Raw genomic sequence first — 20,622 nt, 5'->3', positions numbered from 1 at the left:
TTATTGGTCGTAGACTTTTTATCTTAGTACCGAACAATATTCTGTAGCCTGGTATGAAAAAATATGACAGGCGTGGATGCTTGGAATTGTTGACAAAAGTCTTTGTAGCCGGCTGTAATTAGTCGTGGGTATGTTGCAGGAGAAAGACTTTCTCTGTGTAGCCGGCTAAAGAAAATTGAATGGGCGTTACTATAGTTTTAGGGGCATGCATCGTGCAAGGCTGGGCTAAAGAAAATATAATGTCCTTTGTTTTATAGCTTTAATGGCATACATGGCGATATAGCCGGCTAAAGAAAATTGTATGGTCGCGTTTTTTGGAGCTTAAGACTTGAGAGCCATACACCCCTCTACAGCAGGCTAAACAAGATTGTATTGTCTCGGTTCTATAGCTGGAGCTCATACATTGTGTTATAGCCGGCAAAACGAAACAATCTGAATGACAGTTTTATTGAAAGAGGGCAAGAGAGAAAAGAGGGAAAGGCTACAAGCGCTTTCCTCCTTGCTGATTAGGAATGAGCGTAAGACCCGGATGAACGCCATGGACGCGTGTGTTGTTTCAAGTTCGCTTGTTTACTTCGTCCTCAATTTCCTTACTCACAGATTTAATTAGAGCTAACGAATTCAATGACAATCGCCTGGTCATCGGGACACCATTGTTCTGTACTAAGCTTTGCGAATAACAACCGAAAGAGCAGGGTATCAACGGAGGGCATCTGTATTGCGCACGGGATCCGACACGACGGCTGCAATGTCTTCAAACGTCATCGCCTTCCAAACGACGTCCGGCGGCAGTGGGTTTCGTCCGTAAAGCGTACATACGTTTCCCCACCGCCATCCTCTCGAGTGTACTCGGAATAAATTTGTGAATGGAGCGCGCACCGAACTTGATACTGTTTTGTCGATGAACATCAGATACGCTCACTAGGTGCTTGCAAGTTTTCTCGTGAGAATTGCCGTTTCAGCTTGTAACTTTTCGTAATTTAATTTATCTTAAAGGGGCGATGCAACAATTTTGTACTTTGCGCAAATACCGCTTAGAACGGATCCCTAACGTTAATGACCTATGAAACACGCGTTCGTTTTTCACCCCACGCAATAGAAGTCCCCCCCCCCCCCCCCCCAAAAAAAAAAAAAAAAAAACGAGCAGCGTTCATTCCCTCAACTCGCAGCCAGAACAAGCGGCCACGTTATCTGGAGCCGATTATATGCCGCCAATATTGATCATAACCACACGCTAGGGTTGGCAAGGCACAGGACTCGCGCTGAGTTCAAGACATTATTATGGTTTGGCTACTGTCGTCGTTGCAGCGATTGGACACGGGCTACTATTCGAATACTTCTCGAGCTAGTAATTATCACGAGCCTAAATCGAGCGCTCACGTAATGCTCGGGTCCAATTTATGAATCGCATTCAAATATCGTAATTTGGATGTACTTCAATCCCCACTTTACGTCATCAAATTTTGCATTGTCCCCGCAGCTCCGTCATCAAGTATTGCGAAGGGGAGACTGAAAGAAAAGGTCCGCTTTTATCCTTGGAATTCCACCGCAACGAAGACGCTTCTTGGTCAGTGGCGTTGCGTTTGAGTATTCTTAGGGCCCACCAGTGCCAGTAAGATGTTGTAAAGGGAGAAACGTTTCCACCAAATATTGTTGCACAGACCCTTTAATGTTGATAGCTTACAGTGGTGATGCTGACTCGATTTTATCGTCTTCAACGCTAAGTTGAAGGCTCATCATTGCCGCCGCGTGTGGCTGGAAATTGTAGAAAAGTTAGTCTTATAGGTTTTTATTAATCACGATCTCCTGCGCGATACCAGAGAGACGTATACTTATGTTTACCGTCACAACACGACTGAATCATTATTATTATTATTGTGAGAATTAATACATAATATAGCTGAAAAGAAAACGTTAATACATAATGCTGAAACATGCTCGTACATCGATTTTGAATCGTTGAATTATTGATCGATTCGCTCGGGCAATGGGCCCATCTCGACTTTGCACTTTTTAATTCTCTGCAAGAAAAACACTCGTGGGCACGGGATCCTTAAATGAATATTTTATAAACGTCTGCAAGACGAAAGGAAGATTTCGAAGTATCTTTATAAAGCAACTTCCATGTTTTGACTCGCCGCTAAAGGGCCGCGCTGAAATCGTATCCATTTCGGTCTTTGTGGACGCGAGCGGTTCGGGTTTCAAGGGTGAGCTCCACAACGGAGTGTTTTAGTAACGTTGGAGTATCGGCATTTCGTTTCTCGGTCTGCTAGTGGGCGCCGCCATCTTGGTGCTTCGTGCAGCGCAAACGCAACTGTCGATCGTCTGCATTCCAAAAATGCGACTTCCTCAGCATTAGCTACGGTGTTAGGAAGCTCAGGTGATAATGTTTTGCTCTGTCGCGAACTGTGTTAAGATTTTTGAAAGACTGAAAAACATTTCGGATGAAGCTTCAGATAACTGGCAACCATGATTTTAAGCACCAAAGTGGCGGAAGTGTCTCCTTTCTGAAGCGTAGCTTATTCAGTGGCACCAATTCGAACTAAGCACATTTCCGAAGCATCCACGTTTTACTCTTTCCGGTAGGCTATTTACCATCTTCAAAATAGTTAAAGGTGTTAAAGGAGAATTATATGAATGACGAGGACTGGTCGACACATTTCTCCAATCGGCAGCGTACATTTAAGCGTGAAACACATGTACTACGAAACCGTCCGATCCGACGTGCGGACTGCCGGAATGACCTTGGGGGAAGAGGGTTTTCGTAGCACCGGAGAGCGTTGAAAACCCTCGCCTCCGACCGTCGTATTGCCTGATCGGACGTCGGATCGGACAGTTTCGTCGTACGTGTGTTTCGCGCTTTACTGTCACATCCGTCAACAACCGCGACAGTTGGCGTGCTAAGAAAAAGACGGGAGGGTATAGGTGTAGAAAAAGAGAAACATGCTTTTGAGCCAGTGACACCCGCGGATGTCGTGGCGGCGGCACGAGCAAAGAAGGTTTAGTAAAGTGGGAAGGGGAGGGGGTGGGGAGCATAAAAGGGGAAGTGAGCCCGAGGAGAGATGAAAGTGTAGGGACTGGACGCACCGACAAGCGAGTCCAGTCTCGACACAGCAAAAAAGAGAAAAAGAGACGCGCGCGCTAGCTATACGCTCACGCGCTCACGCGCTCACGAAGAGCAGTTCCTGCCGAGACACCACTGAAATAGAACGTTGTTTTGGAACGTCCGTCTCCTGCCTGTTTGGAACGTTGTTTTGGAACGTTGTTTTGGAACGTCCGTCTCCTGCCTGCAAAGTTCCAGGTGTGTGTCTTGGGAGACCAGCAGCACTGCGACGAGGCCAAGGCCAACAACCTGCCATGCATGGACACTGAGGCCCTCAAGAAGCTCAACAAGAACAAGAAACTGGTAAAAAAGCTCGCCAAAAAGTATGACGCCTTCATGGCGTCGGAGTCGCTGATCAAGCAGATCCCCCGTCTGCTGGGTCCCGGCCTGAACAAGGCTGGCAAATTCCCCACCCTTCTGACTCACAACGAGTCCATGATGGCCAAGCTGGATGAAGTCAAGGCTACCATCAAGTTCCAGATGAAGAAGGTGCTTTGCCTGGCTGTGGCTGTGGGCAACGTGAAGATGAGCCCAGACGAGCTGGCCCAGAACATCAACCTGGCCATCAACTACCTGGTGTCCCTGCTGAAAAAGAAACAGGCAGGAGACGGACGTTCCAAAACAACGTTCTATTTCAGTGGTGTCTCGGCAGGAACTGCTCTTCGTGAGCGCGTGAGCGCGTGAGCGTATAGCTAGCGCGCGCGTCTCTTTTTCTCTTTTTTGCTGTGTCGAGACTGGACTCGCTTGTCGGTGCGTCCAGTCCCTACAAAAGGATGGGGGAACCATTCTTCGAAGGCGCCTTGTACCCCATTCACATGGGCTGCCTAAAGGATTTGTAGCTCAGGTCCCTTAGCTAAAGGTACTTGTATCAAAAGGCGTTAGGAACGCACGGAAAATAAACGGAAGGTTTAGCGTTGGTGTTTTGCTGCACCGGGGATAACAAGGCTAAACCAAGTGGCCAACGAGCATTATATAATTTTTGGTCTAAACAGGTTTAAAACACATTCTTTACGTTATTAGAACTGGAATATGTCGTTCTAAAACGAATTAAAAATTGGTTTATTGAATGTATTGCGTGGTATAAGTAAAACATCAGCTTTTTCTTAGAACGTCTCGCCGGTGTGGCCTAATTGCCCACCGTCTTATCTAATCCAGATCTAAAAGGATTTGGATTAGATGATACACAAGGACCGAAACGTGATCGACAACTCTCCGTATTTCCCCGAGTTTGCTATGCTACTTCTTTGCGACTGCCTCCGGGTCTTCTAAATAGAGAGCCTCTTGATATCGGGGCAGATCGTCTTGTACACTCCGGCGTTCCTCCTTTGTTGCCAGAGTTTGTCGAAGTTGTCCTCCCAGAGACAATTTAGCTACCATGTTTCCGTGGTCCGTGGACCATGTTTCCGTGGACCATGTTTCCGTTTTTCTAGCGGCTTGCGCCGCTAGTGCTGGCAGCCAAGTTCACAGGTCCACCAGGCGAAATCACGGTCACAAAAATACTCTGGGCGGGCGAAGCGGACGAATCGTCGTCGCTACTCAAAGTAGAGTGTACTCAGTACTCAAAGCACGTACAGCCGCCATTGCATTCGGGCCACCACTGCTGCCCGCTGTCGCGAGCATAAGTTTGTCGCTTCCGTCTTCCATCAGGTTTGTGCTCCCGTTTACTTTATCATCTTTGCCTTGCAAATATTCTTTTATTACAATGCAACAAACAACGCAGAGGCGTATATGCTAAATTTTTATTTGGAATTCAAGGGTCTGAGGCCGCTCCCTGTAGTTGTAAAGGGTGGTCTGCGAGCTCCGTTCATTCCAAACCCTGCTTTAGCGAATGGGACATTTGTGCTCCGTGTAAATACGAACTCCATGTCCTTTTAAGATAGCGGCCTATGCTAAAGGTACCTTTAAACCGCCCGTGTTAATGGGGTATACTGGTTTGTTGTAGTTCCGGACGCAGAAAAGCCACGTCGGCGTCGGAGACACAGAGCGATGGAGACCCAATGTTTTGCGGCGAATGGCGCATAACAAAGCCTCCGATAATCTCGTGGCCATATCTCGACATATCTGTTCGCACAGTGGTAGTGGCTGAAAACTTTGGTTCGCAGGACGGGCGGGAGCCGACGTGCTGGGCTGTTAGATGGAGGCTCTGAAGGGATTGGTTTGACCTCATTGGCTTTCTCTCACAGGCGGTCGTTTAGACAACGTCCTGTCTGACCTGTTAGGTTGGCGGAGAAAGAACGAGATGCTACCGCAGGCCAGAATGCCACGTATAAGAATCTTTAATCTCGTCGTCTACCACCAGCAGGTAGGCGTGCTGCTCCGTAGGTGGCAGGCCCTTTAATACCACATCTCCCTTTCTTAAGGTAAGTACCGCCTCGGTTGTTTTAGGCAGCGGCCACTCTTGCTGTGGGCATGCGTGGTATCTTGGCATTCGTGTGACGAGTCAGGCGCCGGGATTTAATCGGTGTAGGGAACAAGATGAGTCCTGTTCCTCCGAACGATGCCTTCATCCGTTTTTACGATGAAGGACCTTGGCTCCTGGGCTGGCTGCTGTACAGTATACCTTTTCTCTTGAAATCTACAACCTAGACATCGGTGCCATCCACGATGTCCGCCAGGCCGCGAACTCCGTGGCGGCGATTGTATATCTTGTTGTTGCCGACTTTCTTTCTCAAACTTCTTTAGTCAATCATTGTCGGGGCTGACGGGAAGTAACATCTTGCTTGCTGTAGGCACGTTTGTTCGAAGCCGCCTTCCCATGAGGAGTTCTGTAGGGCTATATCCGGTCTTTAGAGGTGTCGTTCGGTACAAGAGAAGTGTCTTGTAGGGGTCTCCCGTTTTTGACATCGAAGTTTTAATTATTTTAACTGCAGCTTCCGCTAACCCATTGTTTTGTGGATAGCAAGGGCTAAATGTCACATTTTTAAATTAATTTTCTCTTGCAAATGTAGAAAACGCAGACGTCGCTACACGAGAAAACTGGGGTCCGTTGTTGGAAACAGCGACCTCTGGTATGCCGTGTCGGGAAAATATTGACTTGCAGTGTGTGACAACTGCCTGTGTAGTCAGACTTTTTAGTCGTGCGATTTCTGGGTTCCGAGAAAAATAATCGGTCCCAATTAACCAACAGTGACCTTATGGTACAAGAGGTCCGTCGCCACCCCCTGCCACGGTCTGTCGGGAAATTCAGTCGGAAGCAGAGGCATTTTCCTGTTCTTTGACTTTTAAAATCCGGGATGGCATGTTTTTACTTCTTTTCCAGATCTTTTTGTAGACCTGGCCACCATACAGAGCCTGCCGCTCTGGCTTGAGTCTTTACAATGCCTCCCTAGGTCTAGAGGGAAAGTGTTTTTGAGAGGTGCCCTTGATAGCGTGTCTGCGGCGAGAAGTTCTTTTCCTGGTACGTATGTGACGTTGTGGTTGTACCTCATCATACAAATGCGCAAACGCTGCAGTCTCAGAGTGAGGTCGTCTCGAGCCTTGCTTGAAAAAAGCGGCACCAAAGGCTTGTGATCGGTATCGAGGTTGAAGAACTTGCCGACTAGGTAATCGCTGAACTTCTCACAAGCCCAAACGAGCGCTACACCCTCTTTTTTTTATTTCAGCGTACCTTTTTTTGGTGTCGCTAAGCAGTCTGAAAGCGTACTAGATGACTTAGTATTTTTTCCCTCTTGTTTTTGTCTCAATACGGCGCCCACTCCGTAAGAAGACGCATCGGGCTACAGTCTCTTTTCTAGGGTCGTAGACTGCAAGGATTGGATCTGACGATAAAATCGCCTTCCACTTGTCAAACGCGTCTTGTTGAGCGGATCCCCAAACAAACTCTTGATTAGTGTTAAGCATAGAGCTGAGTGGTTGAAGGACGGTTGCTAGGTTCGGAATAAATCGAGCCAGGTATGTTGCCATTCCCAGCACCCTCTGCAGCTCTGGCTTAAAGGTAGGCGGGTGCATGGCCTTGTCGGCTTGAACCTTGGAATCGTCTGGACGGATGCCATGCTCGTTGATTTTGTGGCCCAGAAATGTTAATTCTTGGACGTTGAAGGAGCGTTTGTCCTCGTTGAGCGTCGGACCTGCGTTGCAGAGTCGCTGCAAAACGGTGCGGAGTCTGGTGTTATGCTCTGCGGGAGTGGAGCCCCAGATGAGAATGTCATCTATATGGCATATGACACCACTTGCTCCCTGTAGGATGCTCGAGAGCTGTTTCTGGAAGTGCTCCGGAGCTGAAGAAATTCCGAAAGTTAGTCGGTTGAAGTAAAACCGTCCAAACGGCGAAATGAAAGTCGTGAGCTGCTTGCTGTCTCCGCTTAGTGGAATTTGCCAAAAACCGGAGTTTGCATCGAGATTTGAGAAGTACCTTGCATTCTGAAGGAGTCCTAAAGGAGTTCGAACTGAAGGAGTTCGACGGACGGTATAGGGTGCCATTCACTGAGTACGTAGCGATTGAGTTCTGTGAAATCAACGCATATTCTCACTGCACCGCTTGGCTTTGAAACAACTACCATCGGCGCACACCAAAAAGTTGGCTCTTCGACGGGTGATATTACTCCCATTCTCTCCATTCTTTGAAGCTCTTTCGTGTTTTCATAGAGCAGGATCGGCACTCGGCCGTGCAGAACTTACTGTCAACAGTTTAATTGGCACCGTCTTGGAGTTGCACGTGGTATGCTTCAGGGAGCCTGCCGAGCCCTTTGAAGAGCGCAGGGAACTCCGTTCTTGCGTCGACTTTAGATTCGTCAAGAATATGGGAGCTTGGGCTGATCTCGTTGACCACCGATACCAATTGCAAAGCTTGTATAGCAGGCTTTTCCAGTAATGGCGTACAGAGGTCTTCCAAGATTTAAACGTGATGCATTGAAGTGCGGTCTCCATACGTGATGTTGAGGCGAGCTGTCCCCTCTGTTGCCAAAAGGGTTCCGTCCGGTCCGTGAAGCTGACGGGGTGGTGCTACCAGGCGCGGTCGTGGGGAGAGCTTCCGGAAGATGGAGGGCGAGAGGACTGTTTCGTCGGCGCCCGTGTCCAATTTAAAGTTTACGGTTTCTCCTTGAAGCGTCACCGTCACTTCCCACTTGTCAGCTTGAGGGTGTGACACTCCTCCAATAAAGCCAACCTCGTCATCATCGTCCTGAGATGGTCCAACGAAGCGGACTTTCTTGGAAATGCAGACTCCGGAGAAATGACCTTTCTTAAGGCAACTCTTACAAGTCTCGTGTCGAGCTGGACACGACTTTCTGGAATGGCGTGCTCGTCCACACCAAAGACATTCCTGGCTGTTCGTCTTGGACGAACCGGACTCTTTGTGTTCTAGTCTGCCTGGTGATTTGGCGCTAGACCCAGTGAAGCGACTAGCTGAAGTTCTCCTTGCGTCAAGCTTGGTGACGCGGCTGCCGGCTTTGATGTCTTGGTTCAGCTCGACTTGCTGCTGACGGACGTTTTCAACTTGCCTCGCTGACTCTAGGGCCCTTTGAAGTGTTAAGTAAGTTGGCGTCGAGCTGGAGTTTTGCGGAGAGCTTTTTGTCACGGATGCCAACGACTAGCCGATCTCGTACAAACTAGTCTTGCATTGGGCCGTAGTCGCAGTACTTTGACAAGGCGTGCAGTGACGTGTCAAACTTTTCGATGGACTCGCCTTCTTGTGGGACCCAAGAGTTGAATCGAGCTCGCTCAACGATGACGTTTCTTCGCGGTATGAAATACGCGACGAAGTGGCCCATGATGGTATCGAACTTCTTGGTTTCTGCTTCGGTTAGCTGGAACGTGCTGAAGATGTCCTCGGCTTGGTCCCCTATAACGTATAAAAGAGAGCGTCGATTTGGTGTTCTTCGTGTTTTGTGCTGAGTGCCGAAGCAGTGTGGAAGCCTTGGAAGCGCTTCTTCTATTTCGGCCATTCGTTCGGAAACGAGAAAGAAAATGGCTCCGGCGGCTGTATCATGAACGATCTGCCCGCTGCGGTGGTTGCCATTTCTTCCGGTGGAGGATTGCTACCTTGGGTGCCTCGGAAGTCAGTGCTGGTAGCGGTTCTTGATTTCTGGCCGTGATCTCACTTCTGGTGCCATGTTAGGTTGGCGGAGAAAGAACGAGATGCTACCACAGGCCAGAGTGCCACGTATAAGAATCTTTAAAGGAGCTGTGCAACGATATTCATTTGGAATGTTTTTCACTATACACGAGCTTACTGGCACTAGTGCGAGTCAAGGATACTCGCACGCAACTCCGCTGGCCAAGAAACTCCTTTGTTGCGGTGTAATTTCAAGGACAAAAGCGATCATTTTCATTCAATCTCTCCTTTGCAAAATTTCATGACGTAATGTGGGTATCGCAGTACATCCATATGACGATATTTGAATGCTGTTTATAGATTGGACCCGAGCATTGCGTGGGCACTCGATTTGGGCTCGTGATAATTACTAGCTCGAGAAGCATTCGGGTAGTGGCCCGTGTCCAATCGCTGCAACGACGACAATAGCCGAGCCATAACAATATCTGGAACTCAGCGCGTGCCCTGTGCTTTGTCAACCCCAGCGCGTGGCTATGATCTACATTGTTGGCATATAATCGGCTCCAGATCACATGGCCGCTTGTTCTGGCTGCGAGTTGAGGGGGTGAACGCTGCTCGTTTTTTTTAATTTTTTTCTGGGACTTCTATTGCATGGGGTGAAAAACGAATGCGTGTTTCATAGGTCATTAATGTCAGGGATCCGTTCTAAGCGGTATTTGCGCAAAGTACAAAAATTGTTGCATCGCCCCTTTGATATCGTCGTCTACCACCAGCAGGTAGGCGTGCCGCTCAGTAGGTGGCAGGCCCTTTCATACCACATGACCGACATACCGCGAGCCGCACCCGAGCGAGATCGTGTAGACGCTGGCCTGCCTGCATGGAACGAACTATGTTGCGTGTTTTTTGGGTTACGCCTTTGGGGCACTTGGTTTAGTAACCTTCCGGCAGAGCGAGTAGAGCCTGAGGTGGCATGAAAAGCACACCTGCATGTCGTGTCGGATCGATAACGATTTGATTCTGTGAGAAATGTTGCGCACGTATGGAATGCACGCAAAGCGGGATGCGTGAGGCCAGCTTTTAGGTTGTGCGCTGGTGGCTTGAGCAGTCAAAATGCCCTTTAATCGTGTCTGGAGCAAGTATTTTGGGTAGCCCGTCTTGATCAAGTGTGCGAGCTGTACGGAGGACGTCGTCGAGGCCAGGTGACGGCATGACATCGACCGGAATGAGGCCAGAAGATTTTGGACGATTTCGCTTTTTATGGTTTTTCCAATCGTTACGGCGGAAGGAAAAAGTACAGTACTCTTTTTACACAACCAACCCCTCACACCCCCCGACCTAACCGCAAGACGGTAATAATCAAAGATACAGAATTCCTTGTCATACAATAAAACTGCCCAAGCATCAAAACCAATCGTACTCCCATTCAACACTAGCTTCTTACCTCCAATTCCAAACCCCAGATTCCGCTTCTCCAGGAAACACGTCATGCGGTAAATGTCGCAGGCTACCGAGTCGTACACGCCAACCCTAACGAGGCTTCCCTAGCCTCTAAATACATCCGACGATATCTCCAGTAGGAACCGCTGGACATTCCCTCGGCACTTTCACATATTCTAGTAGCATGTGCTTATTATCCCTCCCCCCACAGAAACGCATTTGCTCGCTCAACTTTTACAATCCCCTTAAAGATCATCGTTTATGCAAGCCCCTCTTTGAAAAAAAAAAAATTTACACCATCTTCCCGAGGGGACCCATGGAGTGATGCGGAGCATCGTTCCATCACACTTCATCGGAAGAACGGAGTGAAGTGGAGTGAACAGCGGTGAACTGAACGCGCGCAGAATTGGTTTGCTCTTTATGTTTATACAGCCTTGATGGAGAGGCGCCTCAACGGGTAATCGGTCTCTTAGCTGTAGATGACAAATTTAGCCAGTGCAGTACAACCGCTAACCTGGGATTTTTAACGTGCATCACGCAGCAGTGATCACACGAACGCGTGCCGGTACGAAACTCATCCAGATCGAAACGGGCGAGGGCGGCGGGGACTCGAACCCAGGAGGTTCCCAGCGCAAGCTTTCGCTCCACACTCCGAGCTGAGACGCGTTAGCCCACTCGGCCACTTCCTCCCCTTGAACGCGCACGGCGCGCTACCGCTGCTTATATTCACACTGAAGGAGAGGAAACTAGAGGAGGAGAGTTGCGCCTGCGCGCGTGGTGTGAGTAGAAGCGAACGCACGCGAAGTGCACGCAGCTGGTAGCTGCGTGCACTTCGCGCAGCTGTTGGAGAGAGAGAGAACGCACGCGCAGCTGTTGGAGAGAAGGACGCAGCTGGTAGCTGCGTGCACTTCGCGCAGCTGTTGGAGAGAGAGAACGCACGCGTAGCGAGGAGAGTTGCGCATGCGTAGTGTGTGTGCGGACTACCACGCCGCGGGACATAGACCCGAGCAAGAGATGCTCCGCATCTAAAAAACGGAGACGACTGACGAAGAAGGGGCAAAACACAAAACGTCTCAAACGCTGGTACTAAACTTTCGCACAACCGTTTAATATCATCTCTCACACACGCGGCTTCCGGAATTCGCACTCGTCTTTGTGGCCTTCCAGAACGGTACAACGCGTCATGACCTCGATTCAAAGCAACGACCTCATCTCCCACGCAACACAGACGACTCCCGGAATCTGCACACGTCTTGTAACCTTGAAGCGCGGTGCAGACCTTCCCTCGTACACAAGCGTTCGTCCCCTTCTTTGTGCGCCGTCTCCGGTTTTTGTCATAATGTGCGAAATAAACCAGCTCGCCTGTTTACTTACTCTTTCTTCAGTAACCTCTGCATTTGCTGCGGAGTTGACATCTACATAAAAGGCTTCTCCTGGGCGGAGATTTTAATCCACTGGATGTTATTTGGGGAAATCGGTCCACGCTCCGCCGAGAGTGAATTTTACATTCTTACATTTCACAACACCACTTCACCATTTTGAACAACCTCGACATACTGACAGGAGAGGGCACTGGTCGGCAACAATCCACCTTATCCGTACCTCATATGCTCCAGGGTCGAATTGAAGGCACCTAGACCCACACCCAGGAAAGACTCTTCAGTGATCATTTTATTATTTCTATAACACCGCCTTTATTTCCATTAGGCACACCAAGTAGAACACCTTTCGTACCATCTTGGTCTCCACTGAGAACCAGTCAGACTCATATGAGGCCTGGACACGCTCAATAAAGCAAGCTCAAGCACAGGCCACAAAACGAGAAAGCACAACAAGCCCGTCAACACAATCTGATTCTTAGCTGATGCGCCTCTGGAAACGACGGAAACGTATTTTGAGACTCTTCAGCCAACAGCCCCTTAATCATCAACTTCGAGAACAATTAGACAACCTCACCGCGGACATCAGTAAGCGCCGTAACGTCTTATGTATCTCGAACTGAAAGAACGTGTGTCACAAAATCAACGTAACCGCCCACCTTAAATCCTCATGGATCCTAATGCCATGTCTGCTAGGTCCCCACCCACTTCCAAGAACAGCTATAGCTAAATATCTCTCTCTTCAGGGCTCCGCGCAGATGACTCAGACACTACAGGAGTTGTACATTCCGACACCACTTGCGTCGAACTACCCACTCTGCAAAGGCCCTGAAACTTCCGACTTAGATCGTACGTTCAACCAGCAGAACTGTACTGAGCCTTGACACAACCCCCCCTCCCCTTTAAAAAAAAAAAGAAAATATCAGCTCCCGGGGAGGATGGTGTTACGTGCCCGCTATTTCGCAACCTCCTCAAGAAGGAAAAAAGGCTCGAGGTACACCTACGCACTTCTTATGAGTTGTGAGTGCGAAAGCATACGTGCCCTTCTTCTGCTCCCATGTTTCGTTGGCGGCGTATTTGCGTCGGCCGTGCGCGCGCTCTCCCAGCTCTCCTCGCAGCTCTGACCTTGGACGCTTCACGTTACAGGCGCGCTCGCGGCACGGACAGGCAGCGCCATGAGGCGGCGGTCGTTGGCGGCCAATGGAAGCCTCGTCGACGCGCCCTAGCCTATGGGACCGAAGGCGAAATCCATCAGCTTTACTCCGCTCCTTTGGGATCGGACAAACTAGGTGCCATTGTCTAGGCTTTTCGCGTGGTTTCATAGCTGGGAGCTGGCTTCACTTGGAGAAAGGATTTAGGGTGCCATTTGGCGCGGCTTCAGAGCTGATTACGTCAGCTCGCTCCATGGGAAAGGTTATGCTTTCGCATTAAAAACAAAAACAAATTCTAGCTCACATCAATACGCACTAGTCGGAGTGCTCCTGACCACAAGATTGGAAATCCTCTATTATCACCATGATACCTAAGCCGGGCGAACCCCCTCACTCATCAACCTTTGCCCAATTTACCTTATTTCTTGCGTGGAAAGGACGATGGACCGGATGGTACTGGACCGCTACCACGATCATCTGGAAGCCATCTCGTTTTTTGTACATATACTAATCGGATTCCGCCCCAGGTATCCACCCAAGACCTCATTCTCCTCCTTCAGCATATCTTTAAATCGCCATCTTCTGCTCAAGTGGACGCCTTTGTTACTATTGATGCTCGTAAAGCATTCGATTCGTACAGTTTGACAAACTGTACGAATATCTCAATCTTCATCTCAGCTCAGCGTTAACCCCTTCAACTCGCCGCCAGAACCAGCGGCCACGTGATCTGGAGCCGATTATATGCCCCAAAGCACAGGACACGCGCTGAGTTCCAGACATTGTTATGGTTCGGCTATCGGCCTCAGTTTAAGAAACAAGCGACGGACACAAACTATACACATACCACATCAGCTTCCTCAAAATTCGCGCAGCCAGCTCTCATATAGCTGAAGAAACGCCCCCACCAATCACGCTCACACGCGGCACCCAACAAGGGGCGGTGCTTTCGCCTACCCTATTTAATCTCGGCATGGCCCAGCTGGCCCGTCGCGTCCGAGAAATCACCCATCTGTCGCACATCTTCTACGCGGACGACCTCAACCTCTGGTGAACTTTTGGGACACCTATTGAAGTGGAGGGAACTCTGCAGCGGGGACTGGAAATCATAACTGAATACCTCGCACAGGCAGGCCTTCAACCTACCCCCGACAAATCAGAACTGTTTCTTCTTACACATACTCAGTTTCAGCGCTCTTTTAATTGATAATCACAAATATCTACACATCTTGAGAGTTTCCTCATGTAATATTCTGGGCATACTGTTGCGGCTCGACTTCATCGTTGACTTAAAGAGACACTGACAAGGTATTTATGCTCGCCAGGGTTTCCTTTTTAGAGCGCAGCTCTTAGGCGTCCGTTTCCGGCTTGAGCGGCGTCGCCGTCGGTGTCGGCGTAACCAAGGTCATCCCAAGGTCACGTGACCCAAGGTCACCTCAAGGTCACGTGACCTCCCGAGGTCCCGGGACCCCTCCCAAGGCCACGTCAAGGTCACGTGACCCCAAGGTGACCCCCACGTGACCCCTCCGAGGTCACGTGACCCCCGAGGTCACGTGACCCCCGAGGTCACGTGGTCCCCTCCCCAAGGTCACCTCGAGGTCACGTGACCCCCAAGGTGACCCCCAAGTGACACCCCAAGGTCACGTGACCCCAGGTCACGCCTCCCCGAGGTCACGTGACCCCCTCAAAGTCACATGACACCCCCTTCCCGAAGTCACGTGACCCTCCCGGAGCATATTAAAGAATGAGGGGCGGAGGAGGAGAAGGAGGAGGGGTCTAGCCTCCCCTCAGTACCCTTCACTCCTTCTCATCAAGAGCAGCGCTCCAATTCGGCGTTACAGGGAGTTGTAAACGGCTTTCACTTTTTTTTTGTATATGACATTTGAGAGCCCGACTACCCAGGACACACTTTGCGGATTGAAATTCGGTTTCTTTCCGGCCGAAAGCCACTGATCGAGACTGGCCGGTTTGGGCCGCGCTCACTCTCTTCTCCTGGGTCGCATATCGTTTTCAATTGTTTAGACACAACCACCAAATAAAATCAAAGTTGTGGGTCTTCGAAGGAACACACTCAATATTAAAAAGAGAAAAGTAATATGATACCCATTGTTTCTGGCTTCTAAAAAGCCGCAAATACGTTATTACGTTAATTAAAGAAAAAAAATTACACCATCTTCCCGAGGGGAACCATGGGGTGATGCGGAGCATCGCGGATCGTTATTAGCGGTGTTATGAACGGTGTTAGTAATGTTGTTAGTAACGTTGTTAACTTGCGTGTTATTACGTTGTTAACTTGCGTTGGTTACCACACATCGCGTGAACGTTGTATGAAACTCCGCGATGCTCCGCATCACCCCATGGTTCCCCTCGGGAAGATGGTGCAATTTTTTTGATTGCGTAGACCAGTGGTTCCCAAATGGGGGTCCGCGGACCCCAGGGAATCCGCGAAGCCACTTCTGGGGTCCGCGAAACCCTCAATAATTTTTTTTTTTTTTTTTTTAGTTGAGAAATTTTTTTTTTAGTTTGAAGCGCGAGTGTGCCACGTGTTGATGAACTGACCAGAATGAGGTGATGTGGCACCTTTGTTTCATGTTTTTCTGCTACGTAGCAATAAAAGGCACCTGTTTCATGCTCCAGATGTGTTAACTCACTAACGTCCCCCCCTCCCCCTCACCTTCCCCTTCCCCCCCCCCCCCCCGCTGGAAGGGTTCCCCCCATCACTGCCAGCGGTCCGCAAGGGGTTCCCGACACATCCATGGCTGGGAACCACTGGCGTAGACGAAGGTGAAACGGTTAACGAAGGTCTTTATTGAGCAGCGTCTGTAGTACTTGAGGTGTGCAATTTGCTTTGATGAGGATGGCTTTGTAGTCGTTGAAGTGAACCGTGAGGGGATCTTGGTGCAGTGGGTGGATCTTGAAATTGGCGAAGACGTGATTAATGCATGTGCCGTGAATGGTAGTTGGCTGTTGTTTGCGGTCGTCTTATGATACGTGTTGCAGCGAGTGGTGTGATGACATGTACTCAACTATCCAATGGCTCTTCATGACGTTGACATTAAAGTCGCCAATGTGCATGAAAGGATGTGTGTCTGCGTATTGCTTTTGGTAGTCACCCATGGCCTCGTCGATGTACTGCTCCACGGCTGTGTGTGAGAGGTTGGGTGCGAGGTACATGGTCATGACGTCAACGCCGTAGACGCTAGCGGCACAATGCTAGCCGTTGCTACGTTGGTCAGCAGTGGGGCGCAGCTGTAGGTCCAGCGCGTTGACGGAATGTTTGTCAGAACGCTTGACGTAGATTTCCACACCGCCCGCAGGTCGTCCAAACCGCTGCGTACGCGCGACCGGAGCGTAGCCCGCAATGTCAACGTTCACGGCGTTTCACGTCTCCGTAAAGCAGAGCACGTCCACTTAGCTGAGCACTGGATCTCGCTCAATGTCTAACGCATGAGCGCTGAGCGATCTGGTGTTTAGGAGCGCTAGCGTGAATTTGGTCTCTGCGTGAACGCGGGTCTCGAGCACGTGCAAGTACCAGTGCGTGACGGTGTCCAGCTTGTGTTTCTGCAAGCGTTCAAACTCGACCGCCATGTTCTTGTCGGCGTTGGTGTCTTTGTGATGGAAGCAGTGATCGGCGGACGAGTTGGCGAGGTATAGGGTGTTGATGTCGGTGCAGTGGCTCAGCGCAAAGTGCACCAACGTTTGCGGGTGGGTCTTTGCGTACTCGTACACGACCTCGGAGTACGTGCCGCCCTGAGACTTGTGTACGGTAATGGCGCTGGCCTGCACGAGAGGGAATTGAAGCCGTTTGCAGGCAACGCCGGACTTGCGGTCGATGGTTAGCGTTAGAGACTGTGGTTCGATCGGGATCCACGCGCTTTCAACGACGTACTCGTTGCGTATGGCTTCTTGCACCGCTCGTTTGGAACGCGCACGAGTGATCCTGCCGGTGGTGGGAACGTCAAACTGTAGCCACAGGCGTTTGGGTTAGGCGTCGTCGTTGCCGGAGGCCTGGCGCTCGCAAAGCTTTAACGTGCCGACAGCGCCGTTGGCGAGCCCATCCACTACGTCGATGTTGGACGTGATCATGTACGGTTTCCCCACCACCAGCAGAATCTCTCGCGGAAGGTTTCCAAACTCGCTGGTAGCCATCTTGTCAACCTTGCGTTTGGCGTTGTCGAGTACGTGTGGAGTCTTGCAGCCGAGGAACGTGTCGCAACCACGCAAGCACACGACTTTTCGCTGCTCTTTCTGTTGGTTGGCAACGAACGTGTTGAAGCGCTGGACCTCGTCGTTTGAGTAGAAGATCCGGACTGCCGACGGCGCGCGCTAGGGCCTTTTCGGCGCTCACGAACCGACTGTCGAGTAGACGCACGTCCTCTTCGTCCAGCGCTCTCCCGTCACCGATCTTGGTCAGGATGGTGGAGAACGTAGAGTCAGCCTGGCGAACCACTCGAACCAGCGGGAAGTAGTCCAAGTAGTGCCAGGTAACCGTGGCGCCAAAGAGGCCGTCCGTGTCTGCACCGTTTGTAAATTTCACTAGCGCGCACGGGAGGCAGTTGGCGCAAGTTTCCGCACAGGATCACGTCCAGCCCCCCGAACGGTTCTTGCAGTCGTTGTGTGATTTGACGGAGGCGGCAGGTCCACGGCTTACTGTTGGTGCGCGCACGGTGTGAGTAGAAGCGAACGCACGCGAAGTGCACGCAGCTGGTGGAGAGAGAGAGAGCGGAGAGAGTGACGCGCAGCTGTTGGAGAGAGGGAAGGAGGAGAGTTGCGCATGCGTAGTGTGAGTGCGGACTACGACGCCGCGGGACGTAGACCCGAGCAAGAGATGCTCCGCATCTAAAAAAGTGGCACAGCCTTGTAACTTCCACCAACTCTTTCCTCCTCTATACTGTGTCTTCCTCCCAAGTTCAGTTTCGGTTTCGGTGTCAACCGATTGCATTTTGTTTTACTTAAATAAAAATATACGCGACGCTGAAGCAAAAATACTGATTGTGTAGTCTTCTGACAGCATAATAAATTGCCTGGCCAAACATGAAACAAAAATCTTGGGGGGTGTCCAGCGGCGTAGACTTTCCATTTTCCCGCGGGGCGGGGGGGGGGGGGGGGGGGGCTTTTTCGCGCAATTTTTTTAACAGTGGCAATTATTAGTAGTTTATTTTAGGGGGTACATTTTACGGCGTATGAATATCGCACTGTCAGGCGCTGTGTGTCAATGTCAATCACCTTGCAAGCGTAGCCGTGTGTTCATCCCCGGTACCACGGCGCATGCGCCGTGGTACCGGAGTAGGCGCCCTCTATATGAACTTCCAGTTGTTTTATTTATCTTTTCTTGTTCTTTTCTGGTGGGACATCGCGAAATGGCAGGCTGCTGTGGAAGTAGACGAAGCGGACGTAAAAATGATCGATGCCGCGTTACCTTCACACCAGAACTGGAGATTGAAGCTAACGAAAGCACACTGGGATTCTATTTCCCATGTATTTTGTCAATAAAGGCAACGTGGCCGTTATTGCGTTTACATGCCGCTACTAGAAGCTCGTTACATGGCACGTAACCAGCGTTTCGGTAAAAGTCATGGCTTGGAGGGGGGGGGGGGGCACGAGCCCCGATGCCCCCCCCCCCCCCCCCCCGTAGTCTACGCCTATGGGTGTGTCAGTGTTCCTTTAAGAAAAGACAAGAGCGGGCAAGACCGGCTCGGACCACGTTCCACTCACACCCATCACGCACTACCGTGCTCGGGTGGGCGACAGGTTTGCTATGTCTATCGCAGCAGGACTTTGTCTTTTTGGTCTTGTACATATGTAAAAAATGTACATATTCCGCAACAAAACACCGGCGACGAGGATCGGATTGGCCATAGTGTCACAGGTGGTGACCAACAAAACAATAAATAAACAGGAAGAAGTAAACGTTTAATGCGGTGAACTTGTGCCAAAAATAAAAGGGTACAAAAAATAATAACAGCGTCGCGGGCGTCGAAGTCGGCGTAGCAGCAAAGTCGAACGCTGGGGCGAAACTGAATGCATATCGCCACGCGGAGCCCCTTATGTACACGTGTGGGCTTCTGAAATAATCGGCGTAGAATGTTCGGCGTGTAGAACATTCTGACCTCGAACAAGCAACATGGTTCTCGAATTTCATATCATGTATTTACCCTTAAAGCTCCCCCTTCGGGGACATTACATAAGGGGGGATCAATCACATGTCAATCAACGAAAGACACATTGAAACAGCAAAAAAAAAAAAAAAAACACAATGAAACAATAACAACTATTTCATCAACAAACACGCACTCAATAATAATCCACCAGAGAACCAAAAATAGAAAGCAAACAGGCAGTCAGTATTTCCCTTATAAATGCAAGATTAATGAGGAACGGAAAGCGTCAGGGCATATTATTAAGGCGATGCACTCAGGTAGAACATTCCATTTTGAAATCGCTAGGGGAAAAAATGAGTTATTAAATGCGTTAGTGGACCCAGAGATGCGCTGCACACAGTTAGAGTTCGTTAATCTACAAGAAGATCGGGGAGGAGGTTGTAAAAGCATCGATCTAATGTCCGGATGATGGTGGAACATTTTGTGAAATAGGCAGAGACGCGAGCATTTACGGCGGGTAGCTAACGAAGTTAGGTTTAATTGGGACTTTAGAGCCGTAACGCTAGCAGTATGATCGTATACAGAGAGTATGTAGCGAGCAGCACGATTTTGGATGGCTTCAAGTTGGGGGGTAAGGTAGATTTGGTGAGGGCTCCAGATAGCGGCGGCGTACTCAAGTTTTGACCGGACGAATGTCTGGTAGGCTAAAAGACGAAGATTCGGAGGAGCAGAGGGTAGGCAGCGTCGGACGTATCCCAAAGTTTTTGATGCGGCGAGGGAAATGGATTCGATGTGAGCGGCCCAGGATAAATCGGAGGTAAGGAGTACACCAAGGTACTTGTATGATGGGACGTCTTCGATGGGTTGTGTTCCAAGAGAATATACGCATGACGAAACAGAGCGCCTGCGACTGAAACGTACGAGTTTGCACTTTGAATCATTTAGGCTCATATGCCTGTCGGAACACCAATTCATTATGGTAGACAAGTCATTCTGAACGAGCACATGGTCGTCCGGAGAAGCAATTGGTCGGTATAATACACAATCGTCCGCGAAAAGGCGCACTTTGGACCAAATGGATTGAGGGGGATCATTAATAAATATTAGAAAAAGGAGAGGGCCGAGGACCGACCCCTGGGGTACACCTGACGTAACGTTGCATAAACGATATTCGTGACTGTTCACAACTGAAAACTGTACACGTGAAGAAAAAAAATTTTGAATCCATGAAATGACGCTAACGTTTATTTTCAGTGCAGAGAGCTTTGTTAGTAAGCGAAGATGCGGAACACGATCAAATGCTTTCGAAAAGTCTAGAAAAATTGCGTCGGTCTGATGATGAGATTCGAAGTTGGCATGAATTTCATGGGTAAACAGTGACAATTGGGTCTCGCAAGAAAACCCCTACGAAAGCCATGTTGGTGATCGTAAAAGAAGTGGTTTTGATCAAGATGAGACACAA

General features: G+C 49.8%; 2 protein-coding genes across 2 annotated transcripts; one reads left to right on the top strand and one right to left on the bottom strand.

Moving 5' to 3' along the window:
* Positions 1 to 3,280: 3,280 nt before the first annotated feature.
* On the top strand, positions 3,281 to 12,743 carry LOC121838351 (60S ribosomal protein L10a-like). The gene is made up of 2 exons (XM_042294545.1): positions 3,281 to 3,716; positions 12,658 to 12,743. Exons 1-2 carry the CDS (start codon positions 3,362 to 3,364, stop codon positions 12,741 to 12,743), a joined length of 441 nt encoding a protein of 146 aa, XP_042150479.1. The 5' UTR covers positions 3,281 to 3,361.
* A 3,727-nt stretch (positions 12,744 to 16,470) lies between these two features.
* On the bottom strand, positions 16,471 to 18,918 carry LOC121838350. The gene is made up of 4 exons (XM_042294544.1): positions 18,894 to 18,918; positions 17,432 to 17,574; positions 17,090 to 17,337; positions 16,471 to 16,999 (listed from the first exon to the last, which is right to left on the bottom strand). The coding sequence occupies exons 1-4, from the start codon at positions 18,916 to 18,918 to the stop codon at positions 16,471 to 16,473; spliced, it is 945 nt and encodes a 314-aa protein (XP_042150478.1).
* Between the last annotated feature and the right edge of the window lie 1,704 nt (positions 18,919 to 20,622).

Source organism: Ixodes scapularis, unplaced genomic scaffold, assembly GCF_016920785.2.
Source record: "Ixodes scapularis isolate PalLabHiFi unplaced genomic scaffold, ASM1692078v2 PGA_scaffold6__148_contigs__length_123643588, whole genome shotgun sequence".
In the NCBI taxonomy this organism is placed as follows: domain Eukaryota; kingdom Metazoa; phylum Arthropoda; class Arachnida; order Ixodida; family Ixodidae; genus Ixodes; species Ixodes scapularis.
Note: the sequence above shows the minus strand (reverse complement) of the source record. Positions and strands in the feature narration are given on the sequence as shown.

Excerpts from the sequence above, each read along its gene's own strand:
- LOC121838350 (XM_042294544.1), bottom strand. The coding sequence starts at position 18,918 with ATGGCCAATCCGATCCTCGTCGCCG. Across the intron at positions 17,575-18,893 it reads CAATCCGATCCTCGTCGCCG|ACACGGACGGCCTCTTTGGC; the intron begins GTGTTTTGTTGC and ends CAAACGGTGCAG. Across the intron at positions 17,338-17,431 it reads GAGCGCTGGACGAAGAGGAC|CGCTTCAACACGTTCGTTGC; the intron begins GTGCGTCTACTC and ends GACGAGGTCCAG.
- LOC121838351 (XM_042294545.1), top strand. The coding sequence starts at position 3,362 with ATGGACACTGAGGCCCTCAAGAAGCTCAACAAGAACAAGAAACTGGTA. Across the intron at positions 3,717-12,657 it reads GAAACAGGCAGGAGACGGAC|GGCTCCGCGCAGATGACTCA; the intron begins GTTCCAAAACAA and ends CTCTCTCTTCAG.